At 39.6% G+C, this 19,879-nt stretch overlaps 1 protein-coding gene across 2 annotated transcripts in view; it reads left to right on the top strand.

Moving 5' to 3' along the window:
- Positions 1–19,746, top strand: part of Lrriq4 (leucine rich repeats and IQ motif containing 4) — a 32,380-nt gene extending 12,634 nt beyond the window's left edge. Inside the window, exons 2-5 of one of the 2 annotated variants that reach the window (XM_021253967.2) lie at positions 836–1,896; positions 8,597–8,735; positions 11,184–11,385; positions 15,864–19,746. In XM_021253967.2, the coding sequence (XP_021109626.1) occupies positions 877–1,896; positions 8,597–8,735; positions 11,184–11,385; positions 15,864–16,032 (1,530 nt within the window). In that variant the 5' untranslated portion in view covers positions 836–876 and the 3' untranslated portion in view covers positions 16,033–19,746. The remainder of the gene's footprint in view (positions 1–835; positions 1,897–8,596; positions 8,736–11,183; positions 11,386–15,863) is intronic. The other variant, XM_021253972.2, reaches the window with a different exon arrangement.
- The last annotated feature ends 133 nt before the right edge of the window (positions 19,747–19,879 follow it).

The raw sequence follows: 19,879 nt of genomic DNA on the forward strand, positions 1-19,879 counted from the left end.
AGGTTGTCTCTTAGCTCTGTTGGTGGTTTCTCTTGCAGTGCAGAAGCTTTTTAATAAGATGAGATCCCAGTTGTTGATTCTTTGTGCTAGTTCTCGTGCCACTGAGATTTTGTTCATAAAGTCCTTTCCTATGCCAATGTCTTCGAGAGTTCTACCTAACTTACCTTCCATCAAGTTTAGTGTTTCTGTTTTAATATTTAGATCTTTAATCCATTTCGATTTTAGTTTAGTGCATGGTGAAAGATAGGGGTCTAGTTTTAATCTTTGGCAAGTTGAGATCCAGTTTTTCCAACACTATTTATTAAAGAGGCTATCTTTCCTCCAGTGAGGGTGGTTGGCTCCTTTGTCAAAGATGAGGTTACCAGCTGAGTATGTCTGGAGTTGTTTCTGCATCTTCTAATCTATTCCACTGGTCCTCAGGTCTGTTTCTTTGCCAATACCATGCTGTTTTTATAACAGTAGCTTTGTAGTACAGTTTCAAGTTGGGAATTGTGATACCCCCTGCCATGACTCTGTTGCCTAGAGTTGCTTTTGCTATTCCAGGTCTCTTCTGGTTCCAGATGAACTTTTGGATTGTTTTCTCTAGTTCTGTGAAATATGCTGTTGGGATTTCAATCGGGATTGCATTGAATCTGTATAGCAGTTTTGGAAGTATGACCATTTTCACTACATTCACACTTTAATTCTTATCCTAAGATGAAATATAAAAACCTAAATATTTGGTAAAATAATTTCAAGTACTAAATTTAGTCAATGAGATTTTACTGTATGTTTTTTCTTTCTTAAGAGTAATAAATCTGGTATTAGAGGGGTTCTGATTTTCCTTTCTTTTCAGAGTATTTCAGATTTTGAATATTTGAACTTTCCTTCAAAATAATGTCAGAGGACACACTAAAAGCAGAACACTCACCTAAAATTCATCAACAAACTGATCAACCACAGGTCGCAGATAGAACATTTTTCACTGATGCTTCTAATCAGAGCTTGACAGCCTTTCCTCTAGAGATCTTGGCATTAAAAGAATTAGAGGAAGTGTATTTGGAAAATAATCACATTAAAGAAATTCCCCAGGATATTCAGCATTTAAGGAGTATCAGGATCCTCTACCTGGACAAGAACAACCTGAAGGGGCTATGCCCTGAGCTGGGGGCCCTGAGCAACCTGGAGGGCCTGGACTTGAGCGGCAACCCCCTGGCACCCTCCTCCCTCCAGGTTCTCAGCAGCCTGAGTGCCCTGCGAGAGCTGCGGCTCTACCACGTCGACCTGGGGGAGATTCCCGTGGTGATCTGTAAAAACCTTCACCACCTCGAGCTGCTCGGACTGTCCGGAAACCGCCTAGAATCTCTGCCCAAGGAAATAGTGAACCAGATCAAACTGAGGGAGATCCACCTGAAGCAAAACCAATTCAAGCTTTTTCCTCAGGAGCTCTGTGTTCTCCACAACCTGGAGATCATTGACCTGGATGAGAACAAACTCAGTGCCCTCCCAGAAGAAATTGGGGATCTGAGGAGGCTGCAGAAGTTCTACGTGGCTCATAACAACCTGCCCTCTCTGCCCAAGTCGCTATGCCAGTGTAGCAAAATGACTGTGCTCGATTTATCCCACAACCTCCTCGAGTGCATGCCATGCACCCTTGGAGAGCTCACGGAGATGACAGAAATTGGGCTGAGTGGGAACCGCCTGGAGAAAGTGCCGTGTCTCTTCTGCAGTTGGCCCTCGCTGCACCTGCTCTACCTGCACAACACTGGCCTGCGGGGGCTCCGGAGCTCCTTCCAGCAGCTGCTCAACCTTCGATTCCTGAATCTCAGCCAGAACCACCTGGCCCACGTCCCTTCTCAGATTTGTGCGCTGAAGAACCTGGAAATCCTGGCGCTGGATGATAATAAAATACGGCAGGTTCTGACCCCCTCCCTCCCTCATACACAGCCTCTGCTATCACTATGCTCAGATTCCCAAGGGTCCTTCCTGCCCTAGATTGGTATAATTCTCTGACTAAACAGGCCAGTAAACCACACCAGTACTCCCAGCACTTTGGGAAGCTGAGGCAAGAGGACTACAAATTGAAGTCCCACCTGGGCTGTTTAGTGAAATCTTGTCTCAAAATGAAACATTTTGAAAAGGAGAGGCACTGGGGATGTAGCTCAGTAGTAGAAAACCCTGGATTTGATCCCCAGTAGCACAAAACAAACAGGAATTTGAACTGACTTTTAGGCAAAAAGGCAGGGTTTTCAGTGTATACCAGAAGGTATGCATTTAACTTTTGCATTACTTTCTTTCCTCCTAAATAGCAGTAGTAATCATACATAGTAGGCATTGTTTACTTGGGCTTTTTAGAACATATATCTGCCTGCACTGAGTTAAATGTTCTGTACAGATTATCTCATTTAATTCTTCTTATTATTATTATTTTGTCTGATATATGATGAAAATGGTGGACAAGGAGCCTTGTCCAAGGCCACATGGCCCATAACTGACAGAGCCAGGATTCCAGCCCAGAGCTTCTGGGCATCCAGGTTTAAATTCTTAACCAAGACCACTTCCTGACACGCATTCCTCCCCAGCAGGTTTTCCTGACACAAATGCTTTAGGCCTTAATGCTCCGTTCATAGGAAACTACAAAAACAGATTTGTTCCTAGAGACGCTGTCTGCATGGATGCAGGCTTGTGTGTTCAGCCTGGTCATTGCAGTGCTGGTGATGATTGTGAAGTATGGGAGGCAACCAAAGTCAGCAGGGAAGTGGGCAAATGAACTAGGCTGTGTTCCTAACAGAGAGAGCCCCTTAATACTTGAAGTACAGTGGAGCATTGCTGCCAGTGTGGATAGATCTCCAAATTGTGGTGTTTCTTAAAAAGGAAAAACACCAGAGCCAGAGATTTAGCTCAGTGGTTCTGCCACCTGGCTCACAAGTGCAAGGACCTGAGTTCAATCCCTGGTACCAAAAAAAAAAAAAACAGAAGCAAAAAGAAAAAACACCAAATTGCAGAATCTTATGAAATCATTTATTCATTTTTAAATCACACAAAACAACATATATAAATAAATAAATACCTTCACACCATGTAGTTTTTGAATATTCATATGTAATAAAAGTGTAAGAATATGAATTGGAAGAAAATTCACTGAGTTCCTGATGGTAGCTGGCTACAGCTGGGAAGAAGAAAGTCAATAAAATGGGAAAATGGGGAGGGGATCATAGAGGAATTTAATTTTAATTGCAATATTTTATTTTATTTATTTAAAAATTTGTGCAATTTTGGGGGAGTTGTTTGAAACAGGGTCTTACTATGTGGTCCTGGGCCCAGGCTGGCCTCAAATTTAGGGTTCTCCTGCCTCAACCTCTGAAGTCATACCCAGCTTGTTTCTTGATTATTTTTTAATATTTGAAAATTATTGCTATTCAAAGCAAAAGATAACTCTAGAGGGAGAAAAGGGAGATTTAGCAATCAACAACTGTAACCAGATAATAGTGTGCTTTTCCTAGCCATTAATACCAGTCTCATATATTTACTATGGATTATAAAACTCTGGACTGTAAAGGTTTATATTTTAAACAGGTTTTATTTGATTTGTAATTTCTAGAAGTTTTTGTTTCTTCCTAATTGCTATGGGGCTTTAAAACTACATTTCAGGAAGTAAAATTTTTGATGGTAACATGAAAATTTAGAAAAGAAACCTAGGACTTAATCTTTACTGAGGTAGTAACCTAGCCTGGAGGATTTTCAAGATTTCGTGAAAGCCCATTCACTACTCCACCCCTGCTCTAAGAAATACCTTTAATGGACAAAGCCTTTCATTCCATAGTTAGAATAAAAGACTCAAAATATAAAGTACACTTGGGACGGTTAACACATTGACCTAACTCTAGTCAAACCATGAGTTATACCTAATCCTTTCCTGAAAGGATTTGCAAGATCCAATTCCAATTTTTACCACAAGTCAAACCACACTGAAGTTGAAGACATGTTAAATAATTTTATAATGAATATAATAATTTATATGTACCATTGTTTTTGTTCTTGAGCTATTCTGATGGTTTTGTGCACATGGGCTTTTGTTCTCCCTTCTCAGTTTCTTCTTGCACTAATACCTCCTGTACCCTGCATTTTTCTCCTACTAACAATGGTCTTTGTTATGGTTTGAGTCTTGATGTTCCCCAAAGCTTCATGTGGACATAGGCTGGATCTAGAGTGTGTGAAGCTGGAATTGATTCTTGATGCAATGCTAGGCTCAGGGGCACTAGGATTAAGGGTGTGAGTGCTACCTGTGCTAAGTAGTCTGAATAAGATAAAAGGGGCAGGGAGATGCTGTTAAATCCTCCTCTTGTTACCTTTGCTACCTTGTTTGTACCATGTTGTTTCTCCTGTGCAATGTCTGTTTGACATCCCTGTCTTGGAGCCAGCCAACCTTAGACTGAAACCTCTACAAACTGTAAGCCAAATAAACCCCTTCCCCTCTAACTTTGGGTGTCAGGTATTTTGTCTCAGCAATGACAGAAAAGTAACTAAAACAATCTTAAATCAGCTCCTTATCTCTCCTACCCCAGACTCAACTGATGGGTTTATGGCTCTTGAAACCTGGCTCTTAGCTTCTCCTTGCCTAGGTGGATGCAAAGCTAGCTGACTTTCAACATGTACTGAGACAGATTTTATTTTTAGGTACATTTATATTAAAGGAGAGAACCAAAGCATACATTCAACCTCAAAATGGTTATAAATCTGCCTTATTTACTTTCTAATTGCCAAGACACAATACCTGACATCCCAACTTAAAGGAGGAAAGGTTTATTTTGGTTCTCATTATGTAGAGATTTCAGTCCATAGTCAGCTGGCTCCAAGGCAGGACAGCATGGAAGAGGGGCATGGCAGAGGAAAAGTACCTTCATGACTTGGCAGCAGGGAGCAAAGAGAGGAATCAAGGAAGGAGAAAGGGAGACATACCCTTGAGAATATACTCTTCCAGACAATACCCACAGTGGCCCATCTCCTCCAACCAGGTTTCACCTCCCAACATCACATTTAGCTATAAAGTCATCAGTGGACTAATCCAATGATGAGTATCATGCCCCCATGATCCAATCACCTCCCCAAAGCCTCACTCATGAGCACATGAAACTTTGGGGGGACATCCAGGTATAAGCCACAACAAGCTCAGTTTATAGTGTTAGCAATATTTGTCCCTTAATTGATGCTGTGCAAATTCTTTATATGTCCATATTTATTTCCATTTTACATTAATATGACTATAATGAAACTAAATAGTGGATCTTGAATATCCTGGAAAAAACTCTTTGAGCATTTAAATATGATTTGAAGAAAGAAAAGTAAAATCTATGAATTAAGTAAACAGCAATAATGAAGTAACTAGATTGAAAACGTTTCCTATTGTTTTGGTCTGAGCTGAATGCAGATGTTTTATACAATAGTGATGGGATCTAAGTGTCTGAGAAGGAATTTTGACACTGGGTGTGGTGGCGCAGGCCTGTGATTCCAGTACTCTAGAAGCTGAGGCCCGAGGATCACTGTGAGTTCAAGGCCAGTTTGGATTCTATCATGAATTCAGGGCCAGCCTGAATTACATAGTGAGACCTTGTCTCAAAAAAAAAAAAGAATTTTGAAATAGCCAAGGAGAAGAGCTTAAACATTATTTTATCTAGAGTTGTCTTGATATGATTTTGTATAAAAAATTAAAACTGGAACTAGCCTATAATATTTTTAGGAAAAGGAGCACGCACCTTACACAAAAACAGGAAAAATTCCAATTATGTGAAACTTTTACTGACATAGTACTCATATGGTGGGCTTTCTTTTTGTCTCCGACTTCGAGTGACCAATTATCCAATGATTTGTCTCTTTGACCCCGGTATGGAGAGAATGTAAGGAGGGGTGGTCGAGACAAGCTGAAGTCTAACCAGAATGGAAAGTAAATTGGAGGATTAGAGAATGGATGTGGGGAATGTCCAAGGGCTACAGCAGGAAACTATGAAGAGGGATTTCCTGGTTAGACATAAAACCAATTAAAGAAATGCATGAGTTAAGCTGTTGAAATATATAGGTAGGCTTTTTCTTTCTAACAAGAAAATAAGGAATTTCTGTTACTGTTACACTACTGATAGGGTGATTACATTGTATATATGAAGAATGAGATTTTTTTCCATGTGATTCCAGAGTGCTAGAAAGAGACCAATAGGTGGAACACAATAGTGATAGATTATGACTTGACAAAAGAAGGAAATTTCATGATTAAAGGGCATCATGGAAGGTACATAGTGAAAAAAAAGCTTCATGGAAGCTTTTCCTTCCAGGAGATGGTGAATAATGAAAGGTCAGATGGCTTGTACAGAACATACTAAACCACTGTAGTAGAGGGTTGGAATAGAGAACTTTCTCAGGGCCATCCAGTCCCCACAGTCTGGCAGTCTGTGAAATGCCTACCCAGAACCTACATAAGGCATCCAAGCCAGAGTAGTCACTGGAGGGCACAACAACAAAACAATATAACCATCTTCATTAGATATTCTGATTAGAAATGACCTGAACATTGGGCTGGGGATTTAGCTCAATGGTTCCGCTGCCTGCCTCACAAGTGGAAGGATCCAAGTTCAATCTCCGGTACCAAAAAGAAAAAAAAAAGAAATGACTTGAACATATGTTTGTTTGCTTACAACTAAGATTTCAACTGAAATTTCAAACTTGCTAAGTCAAATATTTTTAAGGTGAAGGGTGGATCTGAATTTATTTTGACTATTTTTATTGCAATATAACACATAACTTGAGTACTTTTTCAATAGTGTCAAACATTTTCTATGTGATAGTTCATAAAAAAGGGAGTTAAAATTGCTCCAATCTAAAGTAGTGCATAAAAGTAAAAAGAGAAGTGGCAGTAAAAAAGTAGAACCAGTCCCTATATGTCAACTTATGTGCAGACTTTTTGTCAGTAAGAGAAACTGCTTTCTTTTTGTTTAGACATCTGCCTACAAACCAAAAGCCCAATTTATTTTCTAACTGTTCAGACAATCAACCTGAAGCTTACCTTTTGTAATACTTCTAGTTACCTTCAGAGTTGGACTCACTTTCAAAACTGAAGATACTTGGACTGTCGGGAAATGAGTTCCTTTCCTTCCCAGAGGAAGTATTTTCTTTAGCATCTCTGGAGAAATTATACATTGGGCAAGACTAGGGATCCAAGCTTAGTTGTGTTCCAGAACAGATTGGGAAACTTCAGGTAAGCCTCCCCTATGAAGCACATCCCACTGACCCCTTAACTTGGCTGACGTTGAAAGAGCAGTAAGTGTCCCACAGGCTGGGTGTGAAACCATCCATATTAGGGTTTCAGTTACAAACAAGTGGTCACTTTTACATTTTGAAGCTTCCACTATCACTGAACAACCTCACAACACTTTATTGTACTTGCAATGAATTTTTGGCTTGTTTGTTTGTTTGTTTGTGGTACTGGGAATTGAACCTAGGACCTTGTACATGTTAGGCAAGTGCTCTGCTACTTAGCTGTATCCCCAGTCCTTTTTCATTTTTTATTTTGAGATAGGGTCTTATTAAGTTGCCTAGGCTGGGCAAAACTCATGATCCTTCTGCCTCAGCCTCCTGAGTAACCACCCCATCCAGTGATGAATGCTGTTAGATATGTCATGCCATACTTTTCCCACTGTGTGTTTTTCACATGTTTCATTTGCAGAAATTGAGTCACACTTCCTTCCAGTTAGTTCCCATTTTTCATAAGTAGCCCTTGGAAAACTATATTATTGTGAAATTAAAGTACTGTATGGGTGACATTTCTGGGAGCCTACATTCTGTGTCATGTTGCACCAGGTTCATGCTGATGCTGAATCCATAGGACTGTGTTGAGTTGTAGCAAAGCAACAAGGTAACCGCATTCAACATAGCCTTACTAACGTGTCTTTAGAGAACTGTTAATTTTTTCATGTCCCTGTTATGGTGCTCTTGAAAATGATAAAGTAGATGTGTACTACTAGTAATTCCCAGCTATAGAACCAAGAAATGGCATGTACAACACAGGAAGTTCTCAATATGACATAGAGATCTTATTCCTAATTCTCCATTTCTTTGCCCTACATCCACAGCATAACTTTCATTCTCTTGCTCCTTCTTACATGTCATACCACAATCTTAGGGTGAAATCCAAACATTAAACTTTTGCCAATAAGTTAAAAATAGTTACATTTTAACTATTGTTTGTGTGTTTTGGCTACTTCTGCTTAGATATGATGTTGTGTTACATATGATGTTGGCTTAATAGTTGAAGCCATTATAGTTCTGTAGCAACTGCCCGCAGATAACTTGCTGTTAAAAGAAAGCAAATGGTAAATGCAGTTAAGTAACCCATTACTTTTTCATAAAGTTCTAAATGAACAAAGTTATTATATTCTCTTTTCCATGCATAAATGAAAACCAAATTTAATGGCTTTATTAAAAAATAATTGTATTCCTTGATTTTAGTCCTTCAAATGTTTTTCCTTCTATCCCAATGCATGATTTGCTCATCAACTTTAGTTATTACAATTCATTTATCAAGATAAGGATCATTATGGTAGCATTATGATATACTGTCATGTTATTTCAGAGCCTTAAAGAACTGTATATAGAGAAAAATTGTCTGGAGTATCTGCCTGTATCCTTGGGGTCAGTGCCTAAGTTGGAGGTTCTTGATTGCCGGCACAATTTGCTCAAGCAACTCCCAGATGAAATTTGCCAAGCACAAGGTGAGGAAGTTTAGTAGATTCATAGCCTAGTAGAATTTGAGGCCAATTTCCATAATAAATGGATTCCTTGCCTTACTAAGGACTTTCTCAGTATTTGGAGAGCTGAACCTTGCCCTATCCCCTCTTTGTAGGGCTCAGTAATGACATGAAGGAGGCGAGGCAGAGTCTGACAAAGGTACATTGAATTGAAAAAAGAAAAAAAAAAGAAAAAAGAAAGAAAGAAATAGCAGCTGCTAACACAATTGGCATACATCCATACTTTCATCACACTCATCAACAACAGTTGTCTACTGAAAACATACTATAGTATATGCCAGAATGTGAAGATGCTATCCTGCAGTCAATTGTCATCTAGGTCACTAAATCACTTGAATTAAAAGAAAGGTATTGACGTGGAGTGGTAAAATCAGCAAGGGGGACTTTAGGAGCTATGTAGTTGACTTGGAAAATCATATATGATTTCTACTTAAACATCCAAGCATTTTCCACTAGGCTAAATCATTCTTTACCTGTACAACTATCCATCCATCTATCCATCCATCCATCCATTCCACATAACAAGCTTTGCTGAGCACTTCCTGGGACCAAATAAAAGTTTTTGCCGTAATGTGCCAAGTCTCTGGGTTTACTGACATATTTTCAAACTATGGCTGCTCTTCAATGAAAGGAAGATGAAGAAATATGAGAGTAGGGGCTGTTACCTACAAGCAAGATATTTAAAAACTGAGGGCAGAAGTGGGGTGCAGGTATCCTTAGTAATGCTTTTGACCATACATTCTCATCCTGTCCTTGGTCCCTGCAGGAGTGAAACATTCTCAACATTTTTCAGTGTTGACCATTTTCCTAATACTTATTTATCCCCAACAACTTTTGAGTTGTCATAAAGAACAGAATTTTGCCTCAGATGTTTTCTGTTACTTGGCATGGCAAGTTACAAATATTTCAAAAGATTTGGACTAAAGAATTCATATTTTAATATTGCCTGTTGTTTTGTTTTGTTTCATTTTGGGTTTTTGTTGTTGTTGTTTTGGTACCGGGGATTGAACTCTGGACCTTGTGCTTCTGAGGCAGGCAGTGGCACCACTGAGCTAAATCCCTGGCCCACATTTTATTTTGTTTTGCAGTTCTGGGGATTGAGCCCAGGGTTCTCATGCTGAGTTACATCCCCAAGCATTTTCTATTTTTTATTTTGAGACAGGGTCTTGCTAAGTTGCTAAATTGGCCAGGTGGGCTCAAATTAGCAATTCTTCTGCCTCAGACTTCCACAGTGCTGGGATTGTAGGTGTATACCAACACACCCATCTACTTTTAATATAGCATATAATTTGTATTATGTTCCCCAAACATCCAGTCTCAAGACAAAATTTCCTATATTTATTTCATCTTTTGGTCAACCAAATTTGGAAAGTGGCTGAGTTTGTAAACTATTTATCACTGAGTATGATTTAAATGTAATTTTGCTTTCCTCCTTCCTTAATACTGCATATTACCAGCTTTCATCTCTGTCTCCTTGATTGATGAAATACTGCATTTCAGTGTTTAATTTACCTTTTTTCCATTGGGTGATGTTGAGTATCTTTTCTACATTTACCAGCAATTTTTCTTTTTCTTTCGGTGAATTACTTAAGATAGTTCCTTATGGTGGCTGGGGGTATAGCTCAGCGATGTTGTGCCTGCCTAGCAAGCGCAAGGTCCTGAGTTTGGTCCCCAGTATAGGGTGGGAGGACAGATTCTCATGCTAAAAATATAGACTCAAACCATTTTATACAATACCACTTTGATTTTTAAAGTTTTATGTACATGTATTTCTAGACCTGCATGTGCCTGGATAGATATTCTCTGTCAGTTCTCACTGAAATCTGATAATAGTGGTTCCTTGTGACAATTAAGATGTGGAAAGTTTGGTGAGGAAGGGAGAATTGTTTTTATACTTTCTTGCTGTTTTGGAATGTATACATTTCTATTTATACTAAGCTATTTTTTTCAAAAATAATTTATTTGTTCAGTTGAGAGCAGCAGGACTACATGAGACAGGTGCCACTCATTCCACTGTCTTCAGTGATCAGGAGATCACATTGATGTGTCCAAGGCTGGAGCAATAATGGGGACTAGCAAGGCCCACAGACAACTAGTGTCCCATCAAAAGCCTTCAGAGTCAGTTCTTCCTAACAGTGGTGACCTAAGGGACGTTTGCCAGTTTTACTGTTAGTTTGCCACTGCTGCTATAAATATATTTGAATAAGAATTTCTGTTCTGTTTATTATGAGGAAGGACAAGCATAATGACAAACATTTTATTAAAAAGGTCTATCATTTTTTGTACAAGCTTCCTCTCATTCCTCTTATAAATGGAGAGGTGGGTCATTCACATACCTGGTCAGGGCTAGGCACCAAGTTAGTATTGCTTGTTTCTATGAGAAATTCACCATTTGAAACAAAATCTTTCCAGGTCTAAGAGAGTTGCTGCTGGAGGACAACTTGCTCACTCATCTTCCAGAGGATTTGGACAGCCTAGAGAATCTTAAGGTTCTAACACTGGTGAATAACCCCATGGAATACCCCCCTGTAGAAGTGTGTGCAGAAGGCAATGAGGCCATATGGACATACCTGAAGGAGAGCAGAAGGGAGAGAAGAAAGACAACAAAGGTGAAGTGAGCATGTATCCTGTTAACATTCACAGCTGCTTTGGAGGTGGTCTATTGTTAAACACATTAGATTCTTCTACGGGGTGGCTCTTTACAGTGCTTTATACATCTGCAGTTTGTCTTTCTCAAAGGGATATTTACTCTTATAACCCTAGATTTAAGGGAGAGAATTTTTAAATTTTGACCCTAGGATTTTGTCCTTTATGTCTCTTATCTCTTTGTCAAGTAAGAAACCAACAAACAGGCAAAAGAAACTAAAACTTCAAAATCTAAGACAATCTAAAATTCTTGGACTATTTCACTATTGTGAAAAAACTTCTGTTAACAAAGATATAAGGAAATATTAAAAAATTAGAAATGAAAGCGTTTACAGATCTGAAGTCTAGAGACTACTAAACTAGGATCAGAGCTCTGAGACCTTTGCAGTTCAGCTCTTCCCCACTGATTCCATGAGATACCCCAAGCTGCGGATGTGTCCACTGCAGTCAGTATTCCTTATTCTTTAGCTGGTCCAAGTCCCCATCATCTCATGCCTGTGTGGCTATGCTAGTTCCCACCATCTCTGTTTCCATACTTGTTCCCCCTACACCATGCCTTCTACTCAACAGTCACACGAAGGCTGTTGAAGCACTGGTCAGATCTTGCCACTCTGATAAAATCAACAGTTCTTCATTTCACCTAGAGTGAGAATCAGTCTTTGATCTGCAAGACTCTTTATCAGTGACCCTCAACTCTACCAGGCTCAACACAGTCCTTTTAATAATAAATATTTTGTGATACCTCCATTTCTTTCCGAAAAATTGTAGTCCAGGTCAAAAAGCACACACTTGTAATTTCAGCTAGTCAGGATGCTGAGGCAGGAGGATTGCAACTTTGAGGCCAGCCTGGGCAACTTAGTGAGACCCCATCTCAAAATATAAAATTAAAAAGGGCTAGGGATTTAGCTCAGAGTGAGGCCTTGCATTCAAGTCCCTGTACTACCCCAAAACTTAAATTTGTAAATAATATATAGATAATATATGTAGATAATAACTGACAAAGCACGTATTTTCAATAAATAAAAAATGTCAAGCTGCAATATAAAGAGGAAAGTAATTTATGTTAAAATATCTATTTCAATGTGTATATACTCAAGAATGACTATGTTAGAAGAATCAAAGCCATATTTTTATTGGTTTCTTTCTAAAAGACATTTTGAAAACTCTTGTACCCCTTTGCACATTTTAAAATTGATATTTAAAATATTAACCACAAAGTTGAAATCAAGGTGTGGGACAAAGAGACAGATGCAGATGGGGAGGAGAAGTAAAAAGAATTACAGCGTGTTATGTGCAGATGTTGGATGTGATCATTCTGTACTATAGACATATACTCATAAAATTAAAAAGTAAAAAAAAATGACAAAGGATGCTATTTCCAGTATAGTTTCAGTGTTGATATTTTAAAATAGAGCTATTAGACTGATACTTGAAATAGTGTGTATCCAGTAGAAGCTCTTTTTTATAGACAGAAATTGTATATCCTAGTCTTTTTTCCTTGAACATATATTTCCATCACACTTTTCCTCTGAATTACTACTAAGGTTATACATGTGCTTGTTTTTTCCCTACAGTGCTGGGGATCAAACCCAGGGTGTCACACAAGGGCTCTGCCACAGAACTACACCTCCAGCCTTTTTTTCATAGATTGTCCTTTTGCATTTTCAGGCAACAAAATATCCTGTATGAATTCTGTTTTAAAATTTAATTATTTCTGTGACCATAACTTTTTAATATTCTAGACTGTTATATTACAGTTGTTAGTAGTATAAAACCATCCCAAACACTATTATGTTTATTACAAATTTTGATGAATATTTGACATACATGGTTTTTTTAGAATAATATACTCAAACAAGAGGGTCTTTTTTCATTTAGTGTGCAAATCCATGCATAAATATTACCGCTTGGTAGACTGAGACAGGTCTTTATTGGAATTTCTATTTTTCATTTTATAAATGAAAGCCCTCAGAAACCTTGTTCACATAGATGAGTTGAAGCTTTTTATGCCTATATTATTTGTTTTAAATAATAATGCCTCACATATTTCTTCCAGATTAAAATTCCCCTAAATCAGATAGCAGGTCTCAGTTGACACATAAAACTAGACTTCAATTTTCTTGAAAGTTGAGCTGGAAGCCACCTGATTTGCAAAAAGATTGGTTACTTAGTCTTGAGTCATTTGTTTTCTCAACATCCACATGAACATTTGAGCTGTCACTTTTCTGGGTGTTGCAGAGAGTTTCAGAGTCCAGGGCAAGGCACGCCAGTAAGACTTGGGGGTGAGGGGTTGTGAGGAAGTTTGCCCGTCCCCCGTAAATGCCAGAGGGCTAGTTGCGAGGTTGGATCTTAGGAAAGGGCACGTGAGGAAGTTGGAGCTCAGGAAATGGATTGCCTTCAGACTATCCCGGACTGCACACTTTCAGAAAGGCTTTGGGGACTAGGGCATCCCTCACACACCAGGAAAGACAACAAAAATCCCTGTTGGCCGGGGATTTAGCTCAGTGGTTTCGCCGCCTGCTGCGCAAGCGCAAGGACCCGAGTTTGATCCCCGGTACCAAAAAAAAAAAAAAAGCCCTGTCAATTTCCAAAAAATGCCTCTAGGGGGCATTGTTCCCTGAAGAATTACTAATCATTGCCCTGTTCTCTCGACTTTCCTCTTCTGCTTTAGTCACAAACCAGATCCTAGGTGTTCTTTCAAGTGCCAAGCATGCCCTGCCTCAGAACCTCCCCTCTACCGGAGGTGTTTCCTTCAGATACAGGCAAGATTGTGGCCCTTACTTCGTTCCATTTCTGCTCAAACATACTCTTACTAGAGAGGCCTTTCTCCACCCACCTTATATAAGACAGCAACCAACTTATTATCATTTAATTAACAAATATGTATTGAGTTTCCACTATATCCTATGTACTAGAGATATATTAGTGAAAAAAAAGGAGACAAATATTTTTGTCTTCATATTGCTTAAAATCTAGTGGAAGAGGAATAAAAAATATTAATAACAAAACATAAAATTACACACTGTGTTACAAAGTGACTACCAGGGAACAAAGAGTTCAGCTAAAAGGAACTAAGATTGTCAGAAGTAGTGTGTATGTGGACAGGGGAAGATGCTGATTTACATCAGGTGGTCAGGGTAGCTCTCACTGCAAAGATAACTGTCTTGGTTAGCTTGGCCTGCCATAACAAATACTATAGAATGTAGGGTTTAAACAACAGAAATTTATTTTCTTATAGCTCTGGAAGCTGGAAGTCTGAGATCAGGATTCTAACATGGTCATGTTCTAGTTAAGGCCTTCTCCCTGGATTTCAGTTAACAGCCTTCTCTGTGTGGGGGGGTGTGGGGGGGGGGCGAGTTCTCTAGTTTCTCTAATGAGGGCAATAATATCATCCTGAGGGCCCCAACCTCATGACCTCACCTAAGCCTAATTAGCTCCCCAAAATCCCATCTCCAAATACCATCACATTGGAGGTTAGGGCTTCCACATACAAAGTTGAGGAGGACACAGTTCAGACCACAGAATGACAACCGAGCCAACACTAGGAGGGGTGAGCCATCTGAATACTGGAAAGAACATCTGAGGCAGAGGAAGCAGTGAGGTGAAGGCCCTGAATTAGGAGTGATCCCAGTGAACCTAAGCAAGAAGACCTGCATAGCTGCAGCAGGGTGAGCGAGGGAGTCTAAAAGGTCAGAAGGAGGGACAGATTTGATAGAGCTCTAATTCATTGTAAGGACTTCGGCTTTAATACTGAGAGAAATGAGAGGCCACTGCGAAGTTCTGGGTAGTCTACTACTAGAGGAGAAGGTTCCTGAAGCAACGGAAGGAACAGGATTCAGGGAACAAATGGGAGGCTGGTTTTAGGTAGGAGCTCAGACTGGCTGATTGAGAAAGATTGAAAGTAAAGTTTGGAGTTCTAATCACATCTCATCCTCTACATCTTTAAGACCCCATACTAGAAAAAAAAATTAACTGTCCAGTTTATCATTGCTTTAGTTTGTTTTCTGTTGCTGTTACAGAATATCTGAGACTCAGTGACTCAGAGAATAAAGGTTTATTTTGCTTTGGCACATGGTTCTCCAGACTGGGTGATCTAAGAGCTTAGCAGTGGTGTCTGGCAAAGGTGTCATGATATGGTGGAAGGAGAAAGCGCAAAGGAGCAGATGTAAAAGAGAGACAAAAGGACTTTACTTTGTATCAGCTGGCTTTCGCTGTAACTAATCTAGATCCAAGAGAGCAAGAATACACTCCTGAGAGAATAACCCAATCTTGTGAGAGCAGCATAAACCTTCATGATCCTAGCAGCTCTTAGAGATCTCACCACTGGGTCAACACCATCTCGTTGGGAATCAAGTTCCAGCATGAGTTTCAGAGAAGACAAACATGTTCAAACTACAATGGTCAGGATGCTAGCGGACGCTGAGACTGGGTTTCTCTTGTTTTCAGATTCAGGCCTGGTGGCGTGGAATCATGGTACGGAAAGGATTGGGGAAATTTGAAGAACTACAAAAAGCAAGCAAGAAAGAAAAGACCTCCCCAAAAGATAAGAAAGGAAAGAAGAATGGAAAAGGAAAACCTGGAAAAGGAAATAAGAAATAATTCTATAAATTCATGAGTTGAAGCAATAAACCCTATTAGATTAAGAAGGTAAAATATCTACGAATTAGATACCTTCCACACTAAAACTATCCATAAAATGATGGTTCTTTAATTTCTTTCATTTTTAAATTTTTATTAGTACATGTTTGCATTACATAATGTTTACATTCCTTGTGGTGAGTTGGTACATGTACAAAACACATTCCTTTTCTTTTCTTTTCTTTTTTTTAAAGGAGGAAGGTTTATTCAGCTCACAGTTCATAGAGTTTTCAGTCCATAGTCGGCTGGCTCCAAGGCAGGGTGGCAGGGCAGAGGGGCAACAGTTCATGGTGGTGGAAGACAGCAAAAGCAACAAAGGACCTTAACAGCGTCTTTCTGCCCCTTTTGTCTTATTTAGACTACTTAGGGTGGGCAGCACTCACACCCTTAATTCTAATGCCCTCAGCCTTGCTCCACCAGGAATCAGTCACACACTCTAGACTCAGCCACTTCTGAAAAAGCACAAGGCTTTGAGGGGACAGCTAAACACAGCCATAACATTCCACCCCTGGCCCTCCAAAGACTCATGATACCCCTTTATACAAAAAAGCATTTAGTCCATCTCCAAGAGTTACCAAAGATGTAATGGTTTCAGCATTGCTGAAAAGTCCAAGTACAAAGTCTTCTCTGAGATTTAAGGCAAATTTTTACTTGTGAGCTCCTGTACAAATGAAAAGAAAGTTAAACACTTTCAACACTCAATGGCACAAGATAGACATTTCCATTCCAAAAGTTACAAATGGGGATCCAAATGAATGGGACCAAAGCAAGTCCAAAATCCAGCAGGGCAAACATTAAATCCTACAGTTACACTTCCAGCATCCCTGGCAATCTGTGGCAAGTTGTGAACTCCAAAGGGCTTGGGTGGCTCTTCCTATCACTTCTAGTGGTGGTAATTCCCATGGTGTCTCTCTTGAGCCGGGTCTGCTCCCTCCTTGCAGCTTTACTCAGAAGATCCACGCTCCTGGCTTCTGCAAACTTCTGGGATCTCCACTGTACCCTCAGCTTCACATGCACAGCTTCACACACTGCTTTCTCAGGGGTACTCTGCCTGGCCTCCCAGGACTTCTGAAATCTGGGTGGAAGCCTTCCTGACCCTACAGCTCTTGCATTCTTAGTGCGCCTAAGACCGGTGCCACATGGATGATGCCCAGGTCTGCCACTGGCTGAAGCAGTAGTCAGGCTTCCTTCTCTCTTGGCTGTAGGGGTTGAGTGTGATCACTGAGAACGCTAAACCCAATTCCGAGGAACAAATTCTCTAGGCCACTGCCATTCTGGAACATGGTGCTCTGGGACTTTCTTCTCAAAGTAAAGTCTTTCACTTTTGCAATTTTGAGGCTGCAAAGGGTGGAATCCTGCTGCTTCTTGAGATGCCCTCAGGCCATTTGTATTCTCCTGTTCCTTCTCAGCAATCAAGATCTACTCTGCTCCATCTTTGCAGGTGGCAGCTTTACTGGAGCTTCCTTTCTGGCCAAACTCAAAACATTTTAAATCATTCTGCCAGGCTCTCTGCCCTTGATTCTCAACACAGGTCTGACTAAAAGCCCCCAATAGCAGCAGTACCATGGCCTCAACATTAGCTTGCCTTGAAATTTCTTTGCCGGATTAATTAGTCCACCACCCTTAATTTCAGTTTCAGGCAAAGTCTCTGGACACGAACAAAATGCAGACAAACTTCCTGCCAACCCATAACCACACATCATCTGAAGTCCAAACAGCCAATGCAGTCCTTAATCCCAGCAGAAACCTCCCAAGCCTGGTCTTTACCAGCCTTCTGGTCATCTGAGCTCCAACCAGAATCTCCCATACAAAACAGCCTAAGGTGTACCAGCTCTGCTTCTGTAGCCATATCTCTGAACCTTTCCTAACTCTCTCCCTGTCCACAAGCCAGTTCCAAAGGCTCTTGAGCCACATGTCCAGGTAATGTCACAGCAACGACCCCACTTCTCTGGTACCAAATTTTTGTGTTAGTTACTTCTCTCTCATTGCTGAGACAAAATACCCGACACCCAAAGTTAAAGGGGAAAGGTTAATTTAGCTCACAGTTCATGGAGGTTTTAGTCCATAATTGACTGGCTCCAAGGCAGGGTGGCACATGGCAGGGGACAACAGTTCATGATGGTAGGAGACAGCAGAAGCAACAAGGGCTACATAGCATATTTCAATTCTTTTTTCCATCCCTTTTCCCTTCCCTCCTTCCCCCCTCCATCACTTGATCCTCTTCCCACTTGAACAAAATCTATCTTCCTACTTCCTATTATCTATATTTTATTTTGCCCTTTATTTATAATTTTGATTTCTCATATAAGAGAAGCCATGTGTTATTTAAGCTTGTGTGTCTGATTTATTTTACTTAACATTATGGTCTCAAGGTGCATCATTTATCCTTCTTTATGGCAGAGTAGTTCTACCTAGTGTGTAAGTCCACATTTTCCTTATCCGTTCATCTGTTGATGGACATATAGACTCCTTCCAAGATTTAGCTGTTATGAATTGTGCTGCTATAAACATAGGTATGTATACATCAATGTAGTAATGATGTTCTCTCCTGGGAAGATGCTGTACCTAGAAGGGGAATAGCTGGGTGAAATAGAATTTTTAGTTACGTTATTTTTAGTAATAAAAGATTCTTACTTTATTGAAATATTTATGAATAGAATTATATGACATTTGGGAATTCTTCAAAATAATACAGGGGAGTAGTAAAGAATAGAGGTACAAAGGAACATGATTGTCCATAAATTGACAATTGTAGAGGAAGGTGATAATGTCGGGTAATTATGCTATTCTGCCTACTTTAAAATTTTTTATTTTGAAAAAATTATAGATTCACAGAAAGTTCCTAAGAACTAATACATCTTACCCCAATGACCCTACACCTTCCATCAGTGGTGATATCTTAAAACATAGTATAATAATAAAACCAGACTACTGAGAGTGATGCAATCAACAAAGTATTCAGATTTGATCACTTACACAAGCACTCATTTGCGTGTGTATACACGTGTGTATTTCAATGCAACTTATTCCATTCCTTTGTGCTCATACCGTCCACCACCCACACCCGATGCCTAACCCGTTTTTCATCTCTACAATGCAAGAGCATCATATAAATGGAATCACAAAATGTGTAATTGGGATCGGCTTCTTTCTACTTAGCATAATTTACTTGTAGTTTATTCCAAGTTGTTGCATACCTCTTTGCTTCTGAGTATATTGTATAGTCCCACAGTTTGTTTCAGCATTCACTCACTGAAGGATATGGGGCTGTTTCCAGTTCTAGGCTACGGCAGATAAAACTGCTATGAACATCCATGCCTAGGTCTTTGCATAAACACAGAAGTTTATGGAATTCATGGGAATTCCCAGAGAAAAGAATACCAACCACATTACCTAAAACAACCATTTCCACAGCCTTCAAAACCACATCCTCCTGATGACTTTTTCTGTTGGAGTATTACTGATTTTAAATTACATGTCTTTTAAGCAATGATTGGAATCCCAAATTATTCATGTAGGGAGAGAAAAGCAAAACACAATTTGCCTTGATGGTATCAGGATAGAAATGTGTAGGCACACATCTCTGCCATGCAAGGACTTTTTTGTTAGAGTAAAAGAAAACCCAAACCACAAAAGCTTTCATTAATGAACTAGTAATAAGAAATATCCAGAAGTAATATGTTAGTCATTTGTTTGTTCTAACAATAAAAGACTATTTTCACCAGATGTGGCTTTGATAATGTGATTTGAATTTTTGGCTGCTTTTTAGTAATTTTTATAGATCAGTGGCCATTAGTAGTATTCATAGTTTATATCTAAGGTTA

This window comes from Heterocephalus glaber, unplaced genomic scaffold (assembly GCF_053883595.1).
Source record: "Heterocephalus glaber isolate CG9 unplaced genomic scaffold, H.glaber_assembly_v1.0 deba00001504, whole genome shotgun sequence".
Taxonomy (NCBI): Eukaryota; Metazoa; Chordata; class Mammalia; order Rodentia; family Bathyergidae; genus Heterocephalus; species Heterocephalus glaber.